We start from the raw sequence: 22,448 nt of genomic DNA on the forward strand, positions 1-22,448 counted from the left end.
ACTGCTGCCATGACCTTGGTGAAGACCCGGGGGGCTGTTGCCAGACCGAAAGGTAACGCTACGAACTGCAGGTGTTCGTCGTGTATGACGAAGCGTAGGAAACGCTGATGCTCTGGCGCAATCGGCACGTGGAGATACGCATCTTTGATATCTATTGATGCTAGAAAATCTCCTTGAGACATTGAGGCTATGACGGAGCGTAGGGATTCCATCCGGAACCTCCTGACTTTTACGTGTCTGTTGAGCAACTTTAGATCCAGGACGGGTCGATACGATCCGTCCTTTTTTGGGACCACAAACAGATTGGAGTAAAAACCGTGACCTTGTTCCTGAAGAGGGACGGAGGTCACCACTCCTTCCGCCTTTAGAGCGGCCACCGCCTGCAACAGAGCATCGGCTCGGTCTGGTGGTGGAGAAGTTCTGAAGAAACGAGTTGGCGGACGAGAACTGAACTCTATCCTGTACCCGTGAGACAGAATATCCCTCACCCAACGGTCCTTGACGCGTGACAGCCAAATGTCGCCAAAGTGGGAAGCCTCCCACCGACCGAGGGTGTGGGAATCGGAGACTGCAAGTCATGAGGACGCCGTCTTGGCAACGGTTCCTCCGGCTGTCTTTTTTGGGCGTGACTGAGACTTCCAAGAATCTGAGCGTCTCTGATCTTTTTGAGTCTTTTTTGACGAGGAGAATTGGGACCTGCCCGGTCCTCGAAAGGACCGATAACCAGACTGACCCCTCCTCTGTTGGGGTTTGTTTTGTCTGTGTTGCGGTAAGGATGAGTCCTTACCCTTGGAGTGTTTGATGATTTCATCCAAACGCTCTCCAAACAATCGGTCACGAGAAAAAGGCAAATTGGTTAAGCACTTCTTGGAATGAGAATCTGCCTTCCAGTGTCTCAACCACAGGGCCCTACGCAAAACAACGGAGTTGGCTGACGCCACTGCCGTGCGGCTTGTAGCGTCAAGAACAGCATTAATCGCGTACGACGCGAATGCCGCCATTTGCGAGGTCAATGGTGCTACCTGCGGGGCAAATGCACGTGTGACTGAGTCGACTTGCACAAGCCCGGCTGAGATAGCTTGGAGTGCCCATACGGCAGCAAAAGATGGCGCTAACGACGCTCCAATAGCTTCATAGATGGATTTCAGCCAGAGCTCCATCTGCCTGTCAGTGGCATCTTTAAGTGCCGCTCCATCTTCAACTGCAACCAAGGATCTAGCTGCAAGCCTGGAAATTGGAGGATCCACTTTTGGACACTGGGTCCAACCCTTGACCACCTCAGGGGGAAAAGGATAGCGTGTATCTTTAAGCCGTTTAGAAAAACGCCTTTCCGGATAAGCGTGGGATTTCTGGATTGCGTCTCTAAAGTCAGCGTGGTCCAGAAAAGTGCTTAATGTACGCTTAGGATATCTGAAATGGATTCTCTCGTGCTGCGAAGCTGACTCCTCTACAAGAGGAGCTGGTGGGGAAATATTTAACATCTTATTGATGGACGCTATAAGATCATTAACTATGGCGTCACCATCTGGTGTATCTAGATTGAGAGCGGTCCCAGGATCAGAATCCTGATCAGTTACGTCCGCCTCATCACCCATAGATTCATCTCGCTGGGATCCTGACCATTGAGATGAATGTGAAGGCCCCTCATAGCGAGCCCGCTTAGGTTGCCTGGGGCCATCGTCCGAGTCAGAGTCTTCACCCTGAGGTGTATGTGCCCGTCCCGGAGCTTGGAAGTAATTCAGCTGAGGGGGACCAGGGGGCAATGATTGCACAGTGTCCGTGGCCTGAAGTACAGGCCTAGCTCGCAATGTGTCAAGAATTTGTGACATAGTGAGAGACATTCTGTCAGCAAAAGCCGTAAACTCAGTTCCTGTCACCTGGACAGCATTCACAGGTGGTACACCCTGGGTCACGTCCAGCAGAGGTCCCGACTGTGCAAGTGCCGCAGGGGCCGAGCACTGCACACAATGGGGGTCAGTGGAGCCTGCCGGTAGAAAAGTCCCACATGCGGTACAGGAAGCATATAATGTCTGTGCCTTGGCACCCTTGCGTTTTGTGGACGACATGCTGTTGGCTCTCTGCAATGTGAGAGAGTCTATAGCCAAAGGGCGACCAGCGCTATGCAGTACAAAGTATTTGCAGGAACAAAATACTAAGATTACTACTGGCACAAGAGGGGGTGAGCCCAGAGGGCTGCTTACCGCCCGCTGAATAGCGGGTAAGAGGCGCAGAATTCCTTGTCTGGGTCTCCCCGGCTCCCCTCTGTAGTTCAGCGTGTCAGCAGGAATGGCTGCCGGCGTCTGTGGAGAGGGGCGGCCCGTGGGAGTTCCCAAACAAAAGTGCGGGAAACAGTGTCCCCTCTGTGCCTATTGTGAGGGCTGGAGTATGTAAAAACGACTCCAGCCCTCAGCGCTGATGCACTGACCAGCGTCCCGCCCCTCTCCTGACTGGCAGGTCTGGGGGCGGGAACGAACGGAACTAGGCCGCAAAAGCCGGGGACTCGAGTTATCAGCGCGGCCGCCGTAAAAGCGCGGCCCGCGCTGAAGTCCCCGGCGCACCACAAGTGCCAGCCGCGCCGCAGTCCCAGCGGCCGGCGCGACCGTTCCCCAAAAGTGTGCCTGCTTCAGCGAGCTGAATGAGGCCATGGCACAAGCGCCGCAGCGCTGATGTCCCCGGCGCACTACAACACCCAGCATGCTGCGGTGTGAGCGCCAAATGCACGGGGACACAGAGTACCTTGAGGAAGCAGGGCCATGTCCCTGATGTACTCCGCTCCATCCAGCATCTTCTCCAGGGGCTGTAGATGGAGCACGGTCTCAGTGCCTGGAGACCAGTAAATCCCACTTCACCCAGAGCCCTGTAAAAAGGGATGGGGAAGGAATCAGCATGTGGGCGCCAGCCACCGTACCCGCAATGGGTACCTCAACCTTACAAACACCTCCGACATACAGTGGGGTGAGAAGGGAGCATGCTGGGAGCCCTGTATGGGCCCTCTTTTCTTCCATCCGACATAGTCAGCAGCTGCTGCTGACTAAAAACAATGGAGCTATGCGTGCGTGTCTGACCTCCTTCGCACAAAGCTAAAACTGAGGAATCCGTACTCCTACGGGAGGGTGTATAGCCAGAAGGGGAGGGGCCTTACACTTTTAAGTGTAGTTCTTTGTGCGGCCTCCAGAGGCAGTAGCTATACACCCACTGTCTGGGTCTCCCAATTAGGAGCGAAAAGAAATACTCATTTTAACATATGCTATTCTTGAGATCTTGTACATATAGGCAATGCTCCATAGGAAAATATGCAAATTAGATCTCACCCATGGCAAAGACAACTCTCTAGTGCCATCTATTGGACGTTTTCTGCATTTTTAGTTAAAGATCTATTAGCAATAGTGGAAAAGGAATAATCGGCTTCTCTGGAAGACCCAGAACACTTTCTTCCGCTTGGAGAAGAGCTAATTTGCATATCCTTCCTCGGGCATTTATACACACAGTATAGCGTCATCTGCATGCTTTACAGAACCCTTTAAGGCAGAATGTCCCCGACTCGTCACAACACAACCCGCAAGAAGGACAGATGTATTCCAGGATCAGTAAACAGAACTCGGCAACACCAGATCCCGCGACCCTATTATGCACTTCTCCGAAAGAAAGGAATAAACTAATCTGCGAAGATAAAATACAGGTAATGTTATATAACGATCCTCTATAGCGTCCATGTATAGAAATTACATTATAAAACTCTTAAAGGGATATTGTGGTTCTACATAAAGAACATTGGATCTCGGTGGATTTTAATGATGGGGCTCCCACCGATTGCTAGACTGGGCACAGAATAAAGATCAATGGAGGGGCTGCTAGCGCATGCGCCGATGGCCCTCCACCGAAAGTGAATAGCACAGATGAGGACACTCCGCTATTCTCATATCTTCAGTGTAATATACTTAGAATGGAGTGACAAAGACCATGTGACATCTTCATCATCATCAACTCATCTTGGTCTGAAGTAGACGTGATCGCGCATGTGCCCTGTCGTTCCGTTCCAAGTGTATGGCACTGATCGTGATAGTGGAGAGTAGCGCTGCACTTCAGTGCCATAGACTTACAGTAGAATGGAATGGCGCATGTGGGAAAAGCTGCACCATAATCTCCTGCTGCCCAAAAGCAGACGTGATTGAACTGAATGCTACGGCGCATGCGCAAAGTCAATGACAAATGCACTGCACTTTGCTATTCTCATATCTTTAGTGAGAAAGATTAGAATGGAGCAGACAGGCACATGCGAGACCATCTACAACATCAACTATTCCTGGCATAAAGTAGATGTTATTGCGCATGCGCACTGATTATGATGGTGGAGAGCAGCGCTGAACTTACAGCAGAATGGAATGGTGCATGTAGGACCAGCAGCACCATAGTGCTGCCCAGAAGCAGACGTGATTGAACTGAGTGCTATGGCGCATGTGCAAAGTCTATGGCACATGCACTGAACTTTGCCATCGTCCTATCTTTAGTAAGACAGATTAGAATGAAGCAGACGGGCAGATGAGACCATCTACAACCTCAACTATCACTGGCATAAAGTAGATGTTATTGCGCATGTGTTCTTCGGCTCCATTCAAAGCCTATCTTGCTGATGTGATAGTCGAGAGCAGCCCTGCACTCAGCTGTCTTCATATCTTCACTGCCATAGTTTAAAAGGACCAGCAAGTTAAATGTGGGACTAGCTTCCCTTCCTAACCAAAAGTAGATGTGATGCGCATGCGCAATAACACTCCATTCAAAGATTATAGCACTGATGATCGCCTACAGGAGCACTGAACATCAGTGTCACATCTTTAGTACCATAGACTAGGAACAGAGCAGCAAGGAATACATGGGACTGGTTACACAATCCTTGTGATTGCGCATGCGCCGTAGAATTCTGTTTATAGTCTAAGGAACTAATGATGATAGCCAAGAGCAGATCTACACTTAGCGATCCTCATATCTTTTGTGATAAAAAATTAGAATGGAACAAAAGGGCACATGTAGGACCATCTACCACATCAACAACTCCTAGCCAAAAGTAGATTGATCGCACATGCGCCCTACTGCTCCGTTCAAAGTCTATGTCACTGATGAAGAAAGCGGAGTACAGCATATGGGAGAGTTTTGACCACAAGGGCTCAGCTGCCTCGTTTGGTTGTACCTTTACTGTGAAGTTCAAAAAGTACACAATTGCAATATATTTTTTTCCATATTTTGGCACAGGTGGAATATGCCTCACCTTCAGCTGTAAGAAAGCTCCCAGCAAAGCTTAGGAAAGGCCCAATCCCAAGTCCACAGAACCGTGACCCGCTCTTCACCTCCGCACCGGTTAGGCAGCATTCAGGGGATGATGGAAGTGATGTAAAGGTGTCTCGTTCAGTAACCCCTCCATACGACCCTTCAGAAGAGATGCATACGTACACAGAGGCAGCTTTCTTCGATGAACCAAGAAAAGAGAGTGGTAAAGTCAGCGAGCCCATAGCCTTTTACGCTGTAGGCCGAGGATCCTGTAAGGACAATCTGGACAATGTTTATAGCGAGGTAGCTGTAAATGCTATTACATCTTGTAAGTCCCGAGCCGCCATGAATCGTCATGCTGGACTTGCTACTCTTCCTAATCCTGCAACCAAACCCGTAAAACAAAAGACCACGGCTTTCCATTCATCATTTCGCTCTCGCAAGTCAAGTGCAGTGCCCCAAGAGGACGCCAGGAGGGGGCATTTCGCAAAATCTAACGTAAGTGTTTAGTAGAGGGTACATCACCGACAAGTAGGAAAGCATACTGTTCCTATCAACAGTTTATATGATCTGCCCTCCATGATAACTTGGATGCTTTCCTCGCCCTCTAGTCTGATATATTTATAAAGTTCTTTTCCCATCCTGCTATTTCTAACACTGAGGAAAAAAATGAGGTAGGATGTAGAAACAACACAGACAAGGAGAAAAGTATAGTGTTCATATCTACAGTTTGTGTGCTCTGCCCTCCATGATAACTTGGATGCTTTCCTCGCCCTCCAGTGTGATCCATTTATAAAGTTCTCTTCCCATCCTGCTATTTCTGACATTGAGAAAAAAAATGAAGTAGGATGTAGAAACAACACAGACAAGGAGAAAAGCATAGTGTTCATATCTACAGTTTGTGTGATCTGCCCTCCATGATAACTTAGATGCTTTCCTCATTCACCCTCTTAGTTTTCAACCTCTTCCACCTCACTGCTGCTACAGTTATGGAGGAAAGCATACTGCTCTGTTCAGTGTTCCCTAATTTCACTCTGTTATAGCTAAATGCAGAAAATGGGAAGAGGTTGTAAAAGTTTAGGAAAGAAGGAAAGCATCCAAGTTATCGGGAAAGGCAAATTACAAAGACTGTCGAAAGAGAAAAAAGTTTACTGTGGCCATCCGTATAGTCTTTTTACATCCTTCATCATTTTTAAAAGTATTTGACAGGGTGGGAAGAGTTATATAAAGATTAAAATCAGACTGGAGAGGAAGGAAAGCGTTCAAGTTATCATGGAGGGCAGATCATACAAGCTGTAGCTATAGAGCAAAGCACACAGACAAAAGGAGAGATTATTCAGGATGTGACTTTAGTGTAGAGAAAAAGTAGAGGACTCTTGGCACATTGTAGGGGAAGGGAGTGGCATACAGTCCAAGCTAAACTAGGGATCAGGGAGGGAAGATCACACAGACTATCAAAAGAAACATCGTCTGCTCCCTATTTCCAGTGTGATCTCCTCCATCCCGACACTACTTTTTTTCAGACCTCGTTGTCCTCCCTACTATTTCTAACATTGTAAAATGGAAGAGATCGAGAAGAGAGTCATATCAGGTCTAAGAGCTGTGTGCTGTCCCAGAGCTATGCCAATAGCAACAGAATAACCAGCTATATGAAGGAAATTTGCAGACTGCACGGCGGAAAAATGGCAGGAAATATTTACTTATTCCATCTCACCCTGTATGTTCTTTCCTCCCTTTGTACCATCTGTGTGATACTCCACCATCCCTCTCCACAATCTCATGTACAACCTCCTATCCCCGCCTCCGCTATCATTAAATGCACATTCACCTATCTGTTCTAGACAGTACGTACATAGACCACAGAATCCATTTATGGGTGTCCAGACAAACTATTAGGCCAGTTGCCTACAGGAGAAAGTAACTGCTGATTTTGCCGTGGAAAACCCGCGGATTTTCTAGATTTTCCAGATAAATCCGCAGATTTACGCAAGTACAGACACTCCCCATGTTATCCTATGGGATTTGGGGAGTGCTTTATCAATGCTGCGGTATTTGCGGCTCCGGATGTCCTGCAGCCGCACGTAACCGCATGTCAATTATTCAGGCGGAATTATCTGAGGCTTTCCTGCCTTTCCACTATGGAGATAGGGCAGAATTCCACACAAAATCTGCAGGTTTACCGTAACAATTCCGCAGAAATACCGCATCAATGGATAGCTGCGGATTCCGGGGAGTTGCTGCGTGAACCTGCGGAAATACCTGCAGAAAAGTCTGATGTCTCCCATGGGCACATGGCCTTAGCCTCAAAGGGAAATAAATGGTTGTCAGTTCAAAACAAAAGACCTCTTGGTTAGAATGGGAATTGTAGTTGGACCATGAAAAAAATGAAGTTTAAATGTCCAATTAAACTAAGAAATGGGAGTGGGAAAGCAGAGCGTGCTGATGTAGCCAGAAGTGTGCTGTCATAATATATATAATATAAAAATATTATATAATATAATATAATATATATATATATTAATACATAATTATTAATATATATTTATATTATAAATTATATATTAATAATATATATATTAATACTTTATCTATCTATAATTATATATATATATATATATATATATATATATACATATATATACATATTTATTATATATATATATATATATATATAAAAATAGATAATCAGAAGCAGCAGAAAAGCCCTACATCATTGAAAATTGGTGAGACATTTTCAACTAACAACTAAAGAATTGAGATAAGAATCCCTAGTTTGTGTGAGTAATCAATACATGTACTGACTGAGGGTTTTGTAAACAAAAAAATATCTGTTTCCATTTTTTTTTTCTACAGATGAAGCCGCAGGCTACTATACAGCTAGATGACCCAATGTATGGAAGAGGTCAGGGTCAGTCAGATCTAGATGAGAACATCTATGAAAAGATTCCCGAAAAATGCATACCCACATCAAAGAACGCAGGAAGAAAAGCCAGATGATGTTCCCACGACTGACCTCCTGGAAAGAAATATCCACTTTATACAGAAATATTAGGCTGCCTAGACCCTGCTGATCGTTTTCAGCCACAAATTTGCAAAAACAGACCAAATAAATAAATAAATAAATAAATAAATAAATAAATAAAATCTGCAAAGCAGCAATTATATCTATGTATATAGCTTGTAAATATGACATTTAATACAGATCTGCTTTTTCCTTGATTGAGCTGCAAATATGTGACTATACTGCCACCTTGCTGCAGAGCATAGGTAGTGCTTACCTGTTGTATTTTCATTCATTTCTTTTTTTTTTCTCTCATCTGTAACCTTTTGCTTTTCGGACTTCACGTTTGTCATTTTTTGTACAGTCTGCCAATAAAATTATATTCTACAGCAATATATTCATTGAAATCAGAGCCCCTTTAAATATCAGCACCTTTCAATTAACACTTTATTAGAGTCTCCATCCTAACTATATTTTTAATATTGAAACCACAGGTCTTCCAGGAAATTAACCCTTCTGAATTAGACAAAAGCTATTGGGGGTAAAAGGGGGCGCAAAACTTGAAAATATATATATATGTATGTATATATATACACAGTTCGGATTATTTACATAAGTTCACATAACAAAATAGCTTTTTAGTTCAGTAAGTTAGTTCATGCCCTTCCCAAGGCGACATCTGTGGTGTCACCAGGGCAGGGCGTCAGCAGCATCTGACCATCCAGGGATATTTCTTTATGGTCAGAGAAACACATTCAACTTTAGTAAAAGGTATGATTTTTCCAAGCCTCAAAAATCCTGCGCACGTGCTGTCATCTTCTAGCTCCTGCGCATGCGCTGCCGTCTTCTAGCTCCTGCGCATGCGCTGCCGTCTTCTAGCTCCTGCGCATGCGCTGCCGTCTTCTAGCTCCTGCGCATGCACAGTGAAGCAGCTACTTGCCCTAGATTCATAATGTATTCACTAGAATCTAAGAGCAAAAGACACCAGCTTCTGGCAATGCTAGAAAAATACACCCCACGTCTAAGTGCATGACTATTTGTCCTTCAATTCTGGCGCATGCGCAATGGGTACTTGTTCTAGTTTCATGGAGGCACGCACTAGCATTCAGAAGCAGGTCCTTGTACAATTTCAGCTCGATGTCCATGATGAGAAAAGTACAGTCTGCTTCACTGAGCATGCGCCTGTCTTCAGTTTCTGGAGCATGCGCAATGGCTACTTGTTCTAGTTTAATGGAGGCACACGCTAGCATACAGAAGCATGTCCTTACACAATTTCAGCTCCATGTCAGCGCTGAGAAATAGTACAGCCTGCTTCACTGCGCCTGTCTTCCATTTCTGGCGCATGCGCAATGGATACTTGTCCTAGTTTAATGGAGGCACGCACTAGCATTCAGGAGTATATCCTTGTACAATTTCAGCTCCATGTCAGCGCGGAGGAAAAGTACAGCCTGCTTCACTGCATCTGCCTGTTTTCCATTTCTGGTGCATGCGCAATGGGTACTTGTTCCGTTTCATGCGCTAGCATTCAAGAGCACGTCCTTTCAGGTCTATGTCAGTGCTGAGAAAATGTACAGCCCTCTTCGCTGTGCATGTGTCAGTCTTCCGTTTCCGGCACATGCGCAGTTAAATAGTGGGTACTTGTCCTTGATTCATTGGTGTAAGCATAGAAATCCAGGGGAATTTTCTGCACAAGACGCCAGGTCATAACCACACATACACCATTGTCTATCAATTCTGACGCATGCGCAATAGAGCAGTAGATACATGTCCAAATTTTATAGACGTGCGCAATGGAATCCAAGACTGTCTGCACAGGACACCAACATATCCCAATGCTAGGAAAACATATCTTGCTTATGTCAAGTCCTGGCACATGTGCAGTGAAGCAGCGTGTTACCTGTCCTAATATCATAAGAGCAGGAATTTACATAATTACAGCTTGCGGCAAAGCTGCTCCACTGCTCATGTGCTTTGTTTTGTTTTTTTTTACTGGCGCATGCGCAATCATAAGCATCCACTCTTGAATTTAAGACACAAACTCATTTAAAACTATCTAAAAAAAGTACACCCTGTTACATTGCGCATGTGACGTCATCTATCAGTTCTGGCATGTGCTCGTAGGCGCATATGTGAGGGGAGAAAACAGCGCATCCATACAGAATGTCAGCTCTTTGGGATCACTGGAAAAGTACATCCCGTGTAGGACCTCCGCTTCCAATTCTGGCACATGCACAATGCAGGAGCAAGAACTATTACTACCTTAGATGCACACACTGATATCCCGGGGCATATCAGCACAGTATTCCAGCACTGCCGAGAAACCCAACCCCCCTGATATCTACAAGTCTGATGATAAGTCATCCATGCAAAGTATAAGTAGGATCTCGAGCGTATTTATATTGACCCCACAAAATGGTTGCCTCCGACAACACGAGAGGTCCTCGATGGGAGATCTGCAGGCAAGACCCAAACTACCTGTGACACTCAGGGAAAAAAAAAAATAAAACTCAGAGGGTGTGGAAAAGTCCTTTACCGGTCGGGCCGAGTCTTCTCATATACACATTATACAAGTAAACGCTTTCAGTTCCAGCCAGAAGCCGAAAAAAAAAAAATATTTAACAGTCTGGCATTTCAGAAGTTAATGCTAATCACATTAATAAAGGTTGGAGTTCTTCCATAGTCTGTAGATGACACAAGCAAGTGAGGAGCGGTAAGACTGTAGGTCTGTCCACTTAGCAATAACCGGAATCTGGCTTTTCAACACTGGGAACCAAACCTCACCCAGCCGCCATGGAAAGAAGGGCATCAAAACCCATATTTTGCTTGCGTCTGCCGCCGGCTCATCTTATTCTCCGACCAGGTGTTTTTCAGTTCCAGTTCCCGCTCTTTAGCCTGGAAGAGACACGGAAATTTAAAGTGTGAGGTCCCTTTAACCCCTTCAGCCCCGGGGTACTTTCCGTTTTTGCGTTCTTGTTTTTTGCTCCCCTTCTTCCGAGAGCCGTAACTTTTTTATTTTTCCATCAATCTTGCCATATGAGGGCTTGTTTTTTGAGGGACGAGTTGTACTTTTAAATGAAATCATAAGTTTTACCATATAGTGTACTGGAAAACAGCAAAAAAAATCCAAGTGTGGAAAAACTGCAAAAAAAGTGTGATGGCACAATAGTTTTTGGGATGTTTTATTCACAGTGTTCACTATATGATAAAACTGATGTTGTGTGGGTATGATGCCTGAGGTTGGTGCGAGTTTGTAGACACCAAACATGTATAGATTTACTTGTATCCAAAAGGTTAAAAAAAATTCACAGGTTTGTCCAATAAAAGTGGCGCACGTTTTGTGCCATATTCCGAAACACGTAGCGTTCTCATTTTTTGGGATCTATGGCTCAGTGATAGCTTATTTTTTGCATCTGGAGCTGACGTTTCTAATGGTACCATTTTTGCGCAGATGCTACGTTTTGATCGCCTGTTATTGCCGTTTGCTTAAAACTTGCGGCGACCAAAAAACGTAATTTTGGCGATTGGAATTTTGATGCCACTACGCCGTTTACCAATCAGATTAATTGATTTTATATTTTGATAGATTGGGCATTTCTGAACGCGGCGATATGAAATGTGTATATTTATTTATTTTTTAACCCTTACATTTTCAATGGGGGGAAAGGGGGGTGATTTGAATTTTTAGGTTGTTTTTTTTTTTTAAAAACTTTTTTTTTATTTTACTAGTCCCCCTAGGGGGCTATAGCGATCAGCAATCCGATCGCTCTTATCTATCTGCTGATCACAGCTGTACAGCTGTAAACAGCAGATTCACTTTCTGTTTCTCTCTGCTCGCGGCCGACGGAAAACGAAAGTGAAACTTCATAGCTGCAGGCGTCACCACATGACAACCACAGAAAGTCACGTGTTCACGCACGTGACTTCCGGTGGGGGCGGCGATAAGAAAAAAACATGGCCGCGCGCATTTAGATCTTGCTGCCAGACTTTGGCAGCGAGATTTAAGGGGTTAATGGCCGCGGATGGAAGTGATTCCACCCGCGGCTAGCAGGCACACGTCAGCTGTTGAAAACAGCTGATGTGTGCCGACCGCCGCCGCCTGCCCGCGGCAGGGGGCGGGGCTTAACTGGACACGCTCCATGACGGATATATCCGTCCATGGTCGTGAAGGGATTTAAAGGGTTCAATCCCATTTTCACAAATGGGTATAGTCAGATAGTGCTGGTAAAAACAAGCACTTTTGCAATTTACTTCTTGTTAAAATTTTTAGACGTTTTTGAGATATTAACATTTTTCTTTTGTTTCCAGTTGGTTGCCTTGGAGAGCGACACAGTATGCTACACAGTGGTACACTGGCAGTGGTTACAAGCTAGAAAGCAGCGGAACTCTGTCGCCTAGGCAACAAGCTATAAACGAAAATTCTAATATCTCAAGAACGGTTTCAAATTTTTAACAAGCAATAAATTGCAAAAGTGCTTTTACAAGCCCTATCTGACAATACAGTGTTCCAAATTATTATGCAATTTTTTTTTTCATATTTTCCTAAATTAACTTTTTGAATTGCAGTCAGTTATTTTCCAGTCATCTACTATTCGAGTATAATTGAAATGTTTTTGATCAAACTGCCTATGAAAACAGTATATTTTTAAAAATAATAAACACTCAAAATGCACTTAAAATGTATGTTCCAAATTATTATGCACAGCAGAGTTTTCAACCTTTTTATTTTGAAAAACAAAATTGTGAATTGTGAAGTTATAAGCATTATCAGCTTATTACAAAATGAAATCAAACAGTTTTCAAGCCAAAACTTAATTCTAGGTGATGTTACATTTGCACATAGGACCCTTTGTTTGAAAGAAGCTTCTGAACTCTCTCGTCCCTTGAATTTGTCAGTTTTTGGATAATTTGTGCTTCAATTGTTTTGCATGTGGACAGAATATCCTCCCAGAGCTGTTGCTTAGATGTGAACTGCCTCCCGCCATCATAGACACTCCTTTTGATGATTCTCCAGAGGTTCTCAATGGAGTTGAGGTCAGGGGAACATGGTGGCCACACCATAAGTTTGTCCTCTTTTATGCCCATAGCAGCCAGAGATGCAGATGTGTTATTTGCAGCATGAGACGGTGCATTATCATGCATGAAAATGATCTTGCTGCGGAATGCACGGTTCTTCCTCCTTAACCATGGCACGAAGTGCTGTTTTAGAAACTCCACACAGATTATGGAGTTCATTTTTACCCCTTCAGGGATCCTAAAGGGGCCGACAATCTCTCTCCCCATGATTCCAGCCCAAAACATTACTCCACCTCCTCCTTGTTGGCGCCTTAGCCGTGTTTTCATGGGGTGTCCATCAACCAGCCATCCTCCACTCCATTCATCTGGACCATCGAGCATTGCACGGCACTCATCGGTGAACAAAACAGTTTGGAAGTCAGTCTTCATGTATCGTTTGGCCAACTGGAACAGTTTCTGCTCGTGTGCAGTGGATAGAGGTGGCAACAGGATGGCTTACGCACAGCTGCAAACCTCTGAAGGACCCTGCATCTTCTTGTTCGGGGGATGTTGGAGGCACCAGCAGCTTCAAAAACCTGCCTGCTGCTATGACAAGGCATTTTAGCAGCAGCTCTTTTAACCTGACGCAATTGCCTGTTGGAAAGAGTCCTCAATTTTTCCTCATCAGCGCGCACACGCGTGTGCTGGATATCAGCTAGATCCTTCTTGATTGTGTGATGATCACAGTGAAGTGTCTTGGCAATGTTGATTGTAGTCATGCCTTCACCTAAATACTCCACAATTTGTTGCTTCTCAGCAGCCGACACAGCCTTTTTCTTTCCCATTTTGGCAAAAAATGTAGGCTGCTTAATAATGTGGAACAGCCTTCTTAAGTCGTCTTACCTTTATTTGGACACACCCGGCCAAACTAATGTGCACAGGTATCTGCAATTGCTTTCAGTGATATAAAGAGCCCTGACACACATCACCAGCAATGAGTGTAAATGACAAACAAAAAATGTCTGACCTTATCACTCCTAAACTCTTTTTGCATAATAATTTGGAACACAGTGTATTCATATATAAAAATGAAAATAACCCCTTTAAAAAAGTTCTCTCTGCCAATGGATCTGGAAAGTCACTGAGGAAAAAACTGTGCATGCATGGGGCAAGTATCATGTATGTGCCATATACCAGTTCTACATGTACAGAGAAGTTTGGCTGCACATCTATAGAATAGGCTCAGGAGCTGATATGACTCCGCGGACGATGGGTGCCGGTTGACAATGGTATTTCCATAGTCAATGCTTAGGTGCCGATGTGTTTACTTTACCAACACAACAGGACTGCATGATGCCAATGAAGATTTTGAGGTAGCTTAGCCCCCTTGAGAGTTCTGGATAAGTTAGCCATAGAGTAAAGCATGGAGAACGTATGAGGAACATAACCTCCAGATCCTGGACAGGCCCGTAACTCACCTGGTGGATCAGGTAGGTGATCTGGTGCTTCCTCCTCTGCTGTCCCGTCGGCTGTTCTCCTTTTTTCTAAAATGGGTGAAGAAAAAAAATAAAATAGGTGCCCTTGAATCACCTGCACCCTTAATGGTTCCATTTAAAACCAAGCCTAGCGGGACTGGGTCGTCCCAAGCCATCAGTGAAGGATTACCTTGCTGAACGACTTCATGCTCTTCTCCTCGGTCAGGGCTTTGGTCAGCCATTGCTGGTTACCGCTTAGCTGGTCGTCGCCTTTGATTTCCACAAAATTAATTTCTTCCCTTCCCCGGTTCCTCTTACCCTGGAGCCGTTTAAACTGCAATAACGAAGAGGACTGTGATAGGAACGACCATAATATTAGTAGCAATACTTTTTGTCAGGGGATGCTAAGACTTTACGATCGTGGGGTATAGTCGCCGATCCAGCGGTGCCGACGTGGCGCCATGACCCATTTAGCATTTTCCCTGCACCAGACATATGGGTGTTACGGCGGGGTGTGCGCCATTAGATGGATTCAGTGCCATAATGCAGGATAAGACTTTAAAGGGCGACTCCACATCAAACTGGTGCAGCCTCAGGATGTGTGGGGGTCCGACAGGTCGTCAGGTCAGACTAATTTCAAAATCTTACCGCTTCATCGTCCATGAATGAGTCGCTGGTGGCGCCGTCTCGCTGCGTGGAAGACGCCTGTTCCTGCTCCTGGTAATAACCGCTGCCGTAATAACCCTGCTGTGGGAGACAACAATCATTGTGATTATGAGCGGAGCCCAAAGGCGTCATGATCTATATCAACACACAGGCGATGTGCAATATCTGTGTATAACTACCTTATCAAGCTTTGACGCATGAGCATAAATGAGTACACCCACTTTGAAAAGTAAGATGTTAATATCTCACTAAACGCAAGAACAATTTCCAACATTTCATAGATCCTGGATGGGGAGTGAAGACTACTCGTCTCTTCAGAATTCCCCATAGGTGTTCAGTTGGGTTCACATTGGCCACTGAATAACTAGTACCCTGTTCTTCAGAAATATATGTTTTGGATCACTGTCATGTTGAAAAAGTGCTCATCTACCAAGGGCACGGTGTGATGGGAGCAGCTTTTTAATTACAGAACAGTACACCTGTGAAATCATATGTCAAAGAGCAGTACACCTGTGAAATCACGATACCAGAGGGCAGTACACCTTGGAAGTCACGATACCAGAGGGCAGTACACCTTGGAAGTCACGATACCAGAGGGCAGTACACCTTGGAAGTCACGATACCAGAGGGCAGTACACTTTGGAAGTCACGATACCAGAGAGCAGTACACCTCGGAAGTCACAATACCAGAGAGCAGTACACCTTGGAAGTCACAATACCAGAGGGCAGTACACCTTGTAAGTCACGATACCAGAGGGCAGTACACCTTGGAAGTCACGATACCAGAGGGCAGTACACCTTGGAAGTCACGATACCAGAGAGCAGTACACCTTGGAAGTCACAATACCAGAGAGCAGTACACCTTGGAAGTCACGATACCAGAGGACAGTACACCTTGGAAGTCACGATACCAGAGGGCAGTACACCTGTGAAATGACGATACCAGGGGGCAGTACACCTGTGATATCACGATACCAGGGGGCAGTACACCTGTGAAATCACGATACGAGGGGGCAGTACACCTGTGAAATCACTATATGAGGGGGCAGTACACCTGTGAAATCACAATACCAGAGGGCAGTACACCTTGGAAGTCACGATACCAGAGGGCAGTACACCTTGGAAGTCACGATACCAGAGGGCAGTACACCTTGGAAGTCACGATACCAGAGGGCAGTACACCTGTGACATCATGATACCACAGGGAAGAACACTTGTAAAATCACGATACCATAGAGCAGTATACACCTGTGAAAACCTGATACCAAACAGCAATACACCAGGGTAATCATGATACCATAGAGCAGTACACATGTGAAATCACGATACCATAAAGCAGTACACAGGTGTGAAATCACGGTTTCACTGAAGACAAAATGCATTTAGAAAAGTGAATTTAGACAAACATATGCTGCCTACAATGAGATCTGGTAGTGTCAGTGCTCTTATGTGGGGCTTCATTTCATTGATGGGATCATGAATTCACAGGTGTACTGCTTTGTAGTGGGAGAAGATGCTGCCATCACTCTTTGCCTTTGGTAGACTAGCACATTTCCTTTTCAAAGGGGGTGTACTCATTTACTCTGATCCATATATACAGTGCTCAGCATATTTGTGAGATTAAATAGGTTATATAAAAACACCTACTGGATAGTACGTGTCCCCTGATGAGTTGGAGTACTCCGGATACTGGTTGTACTGGTAGTCGTCTCCGGACGCGGACGTCCACTGTGGTGCTTGACCGGTTGCAGATTTGAACTCCAAAGGGGCGTTTGCTGCGTCGTTCTGCAGCTCATCGGAGTCCACCGTCGGCGGCCTCTCGTCACTCACAACAGGCAGCGGGTAGGTGAAGCCCTCGGAAGGAGAGGGAGGGATTTCGCTGCTTTCCGACAGGGAGAAGAAGTTGCCCTGCCGGAAGTCGTCGTCGCTGTCCTCGTCGTTCTCCTCCTGGGTGATCTGCTTGGTGACCTGCAGCGCCGCGTTCTTGGCCGCTGCCTTGATGGCGGATGGGGACGGTGTGTGGGACACCTCCGGGTTGGCGCTGAGCCTAGGTCTGGATGCAGACATTTTCGGAAGCTTTGGCTCGCTGGGAGCCTCAGACGCCTTTTTTGTGAAGTTGTAGGGGAGGGGCTGCCGCTTGGAATCTCCTCCGGCGGGAGCGTTTTTTGGTTGGGGCAGCAAAGACGACAAACCGAACCCTTCCCTGGAGCCCTGGAAACAAAATCAAAGGGGGAAAGGAACAACAAAAAAAAAAAAAGAGGGTGTGCCTTAATCTAGTGCATATGGCTGACAGATGAAAGAGGGGGGGGGGGGCATTTATTAGGGAGTGTGGCCAATCATGATGTAGACAGGGAAGACAGCATTTACATCATCAGGGAGAGCAGCTCACTCCCTACAGATAGGGAGGAAAGCATTCATATTATCAGGGAGGACAGCTCACTCACTACAGATAGGGAGGAAAGCATTCACATTATTAGGGAAGGCAGCTCGCTCACTACAGATAGGGAGGAAAGCATTCATATTATCAGGGAGGACAGCTCACTCACTACAGATAGGGAGGGAAGCATTCACATTATCAGGGAGGGCAGCTCATTCACTTCAGATAGGGAGGAAAGCATTCATATTATCAGGGAGGACAGCTCACTCACTACAGATAGGGAGGGAAGCATTCACATTATCAGGGAGGGCAGCTCATTCACTTCAGATAGGGAGGAAAGCATTCACATTATTAGGGAGGGAGGAAAGCATTCACATTATTAGGGAGGGAGGAAAGCATTCACATTATTAGGGAGGGAGGAAAGCATTCACATTATTAGGGAAGGCAGCTCGTTCACTACAGATAGGGAGGGAAGCATTCACATTATTAGGGAAGGCAGCTCACTCACTACAGATAGGGAGGAAAGCATTCATATTATCAGGGAGGGCAGCTCGTTCACTACAGATAGGGAGGGAAGCATTCACATTATCAGGGAGGGCAGCTCACTCACTACAGATACGGAGGGAAGCAATCACATTATTAGGGAGGGAGGAAAGCATTCACATTATTAGGGAAGGCAGCTCGCTCACTACAGATAGGGAGGGAAGCATTCACATTATCAGGGAGGGCAGCTCACTCACTACAGATACGGAGGGAAGCATTCACATTATTAGGGAGGAGGAAAGCATTCACATTAGGGAAGGCAGCTCGCTCACTACAGATAGGGAGGAAAGCATTCATATTATCAGGGAGGGCAGCTCACTCACTACAGATAGGGAGGGAAGCATTCACATTATCAGGGAGGGCAGCTCACTCACTACAGATAGGGAGGGAAGCATTCACATTATCAGGGAGGGCAGCTCATTCACTACAGATAGGGAGGAAAGCATTCATATTATTAGGGAGGGCAGCTCACTCACTACAGATATGGAGGAAAGCATTCACAGTATCAGGGAAAGGAGCTCACTCACTACAGATAGGGAGGAAAGCATTCATATTTTCAGGGAGTGCAGCTCACCAACTACAGATAGGGAGGAAAGCATTCACATTATCAGGGAGGGCAGCTCATTCACTTCAGATAGGGAGGAAAGCATTCGAATTATCAGGGAGGGCAGCTCATTCACTACAGATAGGGAGAAAAGCATTCACATTATTAGGGAAGGCAGCTCACTCACTACAGAGATGGGAGGAAAGCATTCACATTATCAGGGAGGGCAGCTCATTCACTACAGATAGGGAGGAAAGCATTCACATTATTAGGGAGGGCAGCTCACTCACTACAGATACGGAGGGAAGCATTCACATTATTAGGGAAGGCAGCTCACTCACTACAGATAGGGAGAAAAGCATTCATATTATCAGGGAGGGCAGCTCACTCACTACAGATAGGGAGGAAAGCATTCACATTATTAGGGAAGGCAGCTCACTCACTACAGATAGGGAGAAAAGCATTCATATTATCAGGGAGGGCAGCTCACTCACTACAGATAGGGAGGAAAGCATTCACATTATTAGGGAAGGCAGCTCCCTCACTACAGATAGGGAGGAAAGCATTCACAGTATCAGGGAAAGGAGCTCACTCACTACAGATAGGGAGGAAAGCATTCATATTTTCAGGGAGTGCAGCTCACCAACTACAGATAGGGAGGAAAGCATTCACATTATCAGGGAGGGCAGCTCATTCACTACAGATAGGGAGGAAAGCATTCATATTATCAGGGAGGGCAGCTCATTCACTACAGATAGGGAGGAAAGCATTCACATTATTAGGGAAGGCAGCTCACTCACTACAGATAGGGAGGAAAGCATTCACATTATCAGGGAGGGCAGCTCACTCACTACAGATAGGGAGGAAAGCATTCATATTATCAGGGAGGGCAGCTCATTCACTACAGATAGGGAGGAAAGCATTCATATTATCAGGGAGGGCAGCTCATTCACTACAGATAGGGAGGAAAGCATTCACATTATTGGGGGGACAGCTCACTTAGGTAGTCTGAGTGACTGCCCTCCCTAATAATATTAATGCTTCCCTTACTATCTATAGGGAGGAAAATGAGATGTAGAATGGGAAAGTTAGTGCCCGGAATGAATCTGCGCTCATATGAGGCAACAGCACCAGAGACACAGCATTTATCACTGAGAAGGAGGGCCTCAGACATGAGTGTGAGGCCCCGTACACAGCTCCTCTGCCGCTTCTATCGTGGTCTGAACGCTGGGGTACCTGGCTGACCGGCTTCTTCTTCCTGCTCGGCTCATCTTCATCAGAATCCGACTGCGGAGGGAGGGGGAAAAAAAACCAAAACGTCACAAGCTAGGGCTTTCAGCCAGATAACATCTTATGTACAGGGGCCTCCCCACTCTGGCCTTACATAACATTGTGGCAGATAGGAAACAATTCTGGACACTTTCTCTGCTATACTTTAACATAGGGCTGTTCCTCTGTTATTCCTCCTGGAAACTAATGCTTTGACAACTAAGAACTAGCATTTATGTTGAACATTGCTGTCAAGGATGACTCAGCCTATTCATACATTTCCAGGAGGAACAACATGAGGAAAAAAAAAAATGTAAAAACCCCTCCCAATACTCACATCGCCCGCGTGCAGCTGAGGGACGCTGATCTTCACGGGCTCCGATCGCTTCTTGGGCTTTGAGTTTTCATTTTCTGGAAGGTTCCCACCTTGGCCGTGGGCTTTGGGTGGAGGTAACGGCTGAGGAGGGGGAATGTTTAGTCCTTGATTACCGATCGGTGGCGGCAGAGTCAGCCCCCCACTAACCTGCGGCGACAGGAGCGTCATTGGCGGAGGTAGGGAGAGTCCATTACCAGACTGTGGGTGTGGAGGAGGGAGGGGCATACCAAGACCGCCGTGAGGTGGGGGCAAGTTTAGGCCAGAGCTACTCTGTGGGGGAGGCAGATTCAGGCCGTGTGTGTTCTGGGGAGAGTGTAAGCGTAGTCCAGATCCTGCCTGAGGTGGGGGCAGATTCATGTTGGGACCCCCCTGTGGAGGTGGAAGGTTCAATCCAGGATTCCCCTGCGAAGGTGGATGGTTTATTCCGGGACCCCCTTGTGGAGGCAGATGGTTCATGCCGGGACCTCCCTGAGGAGGCAGAAGGTTCATTACAGGACCCCCCTGTGGAGGATGGTTCATTCCAGGAACCCCCTGCTGAGGTGGAAGGTTCATTCCAGGACCCACCTGCGGAGGCGGAAGGTTCATTCCGGGACCCCCCTGCGGAGGCGGAAGGTTCATTCCGGGACCCCCCTGCGGAAGGTTCATTCCGGGACCCCCCTGCGGAAGGTTCATTCCGGGACCCCCCTGCGGAAGGTTCATTCCGGGACCCCCCTGCGGAAGGTTCATTCCGGGACCCCCCTGGGGAGGCGGAAGGCTCATTCCGGTACCCCCCTGCATAGGCGGAAGGTTCATTCCAGGTCCCCCTTGCAGAGGCGGAAGGTTCATTCCAGGTCCCCCCTGAGGCGGCGGAAGGTTCATTCCAGGTCCCCCCTGAGGCGGCGGAAGGTTCATTCCAGGTCCCCCCTGAGGCGGCGGAAGGTTCATTCCAGGTCCCCCTTGCGGAGGCGGAAGGTTCATTCCAGGTCCCCCTTGCGGAGGCGGAAGGTTCATTCCAGGTCCCCCCTGCAGAGGCGGAAGGTTCATTCCGGGACCCCCCTGCGGAGGCGGAAGGTTCATTCCTGGTCCACTGTGAGGTGGAGGAAGGAGCATACCATGTCCACCTTGAGGGGGAGGGGGCATACCATGTGCACCCGGTGGGGGTGGCAGGGTCATACCAGGGGGAGGAAAGTTAGCGGGAGTGGGGCCATATCCGAGGCTGGAGAAGCCGCCATACCCCGGGGCTCCGTACGGGGGTGGAGGGCCATAGCCGGGCGGGTAACCGAGGCCGTACATTCCGTAGAATCCCGGGCTGTGCTGCTCCTGCTCTCCCGGAGACTGCCGGGTGTACGCCGCAGGAAAACCCGAGGCTTCGGCCTGTCCAGCAGTAGAGACGTCCTTCCTCGGGGTGGGCAGGCTGGAGAGGAGCCCCCCGGAAGACTCCGGCGCCATCTCTGACTCCGACTCGCTCTCCTCACTGCTGGCGTAGTTCACTAGCGACATGGCTGCGTGGGGAAGGGAGGCCTCAGTGCTCCCGGCCTAACGACGCCACGTCCCCGGCCGCCAAATCCCGACTACACCGCTCACAGGCCCCCGAGCAGGATGGCGCCGGCCGCGACTACAACTCCCAGGAGCCATCGCGGCAAAACAAGCAGCATATAAAGGGGAAAGGCATCATGGGAGCCGCGGCGTCTGACGTAAAAGCGTGCACTACAAATCCCGGCAGCCTTTGCGAACTGTCAGTGAACAACTGACTAATAAAGATTAACATTCAAATAACGAACACATACGCACGTACCAAAGTTTTTCTAGAGTTTTGTTCACACCATATATCATATTTACCATAAAATATGCAGATTTTTTTCCGCCACAGAGCTTTTTTGTGGCCTTCTACCGTGTATTTTTGTCTTACAAACTGCCTTTTTTTTATTATTTTGACCTTTAGGCGGCTGTTTTCGGTTTTTCTG

General features: G+C 46.9%; 2 protein-coding genes across 4 annotated transcripts in view; one reads left to right on the forward strand and one right to left on the reverse strand.

The window, feature by feature from the left end:
- The window catches only part of SH2D2A (SH2 domain containing 2A), a 22,055-nt gene extending 13,399 nt beyond the window's left edge, over positions 1–8,656 (forward strand). For both annotated transcript variants that reach the window (XM_075330302.1, XM_075330303.1), the window contains 3 exons: positions 3,515–3,679; positions 5,248–5,760; positions 8,116–8,656. In XM_075330302.1, coding sequence (XP_075186417.1) covers positions 3,515–3,679; positions 5,248–5,760; positions 8,116–8,259 — 822 coding nt within the window. In that variant the 3' untranslated portion in view covers positions 8,260–8,656. The remainder of the gene's footprint in view (positions 1–3,514; positions 3,680–5,247; positions 5,761–8,115) is intronic.
- A 2,122-nt stretch (positions 8,657–10,778) lies between these two features.
- Positions 10,779–22,151, reverse strand: PRCC (proline rich mitotic checkpoint control factor). 2 transcript variants are annotated; one of them, XM_075330300.1, is made up of 7 exons: positions 20,467–22,151; positions 20,097–20,147; positions 17,044–17,607; positions 15,379–15,474; positions 14,921–15,064; positions 14,734–14,799; positions 10,779–11,155 (listed from the first exon to the last, which is right to left on the reverse strand). In XM_075330300.1, exons 1-7 carry the CDS (start codon positions 21,982–21,984, stop codon positions 11,069–11,071), a joined length of 2,526 nt encoding a protein of 841 aa, XP_075186415.1. In that variant the 5' UTR covers positions 21,985–22,151; the 3' UTR covers positions 10,779–11,068. The 2 variants fall into 2 exon arrangements, with proteins under 2 accessions (XP_075186415.1, XP_075186414.1); XM_075330299.1 differs by having other exon boundaries at positions 15,379–15,477; positions 20,467–22,150.
- Positions 22,152–22,448: the final 297 nt, after the last annotated feature.

Source organism: Anomaloglossus baeobatrachus, chromosome 12, assembly GCF_048569485.1.
Source record: "Anomaloglossus baeobatrachus isolate aAnoBae1 chromosome 12, aAnoBae1.hap1, whole genome shotgun sequence".
NCBI classification, from domain to species: domain Eukaryota; kingdom Metazoa; phylum Chordata; class Amphibia; order Anura; family Aromobatidae; genus Anomaloglossus; species Anomaloglossus baeobatrachus.

What these genes read in the sequence shown, in the direction of transcription:
- PRCC (XM_075330299.1), bottom strand. Translation starts at nt 21,984, where the DNA reads ATGTCGCTAGTGAACTACGCCAGCAGTGAGGAGAGCGAGTCGGAGTCA. An exon ending in AGAAGAAGCCGGTCAGCCAG is followed by an intron (nt 17,608 to 20,096) that starts GTACCCCAGCGT and finishes TTTTGTTTCCAG; the next exon opens with GGCTCCAGGGAAGGGTTCGG. An exon ending in CATTCATGGACGATGAAGCG is followed by an intron (nt 15,065 to 15,378) that starts GTAAGATTTTGA and finishes TCGTTATTGCAG; the next exon opens with TTTAAACGGCTCCAGGGTAA.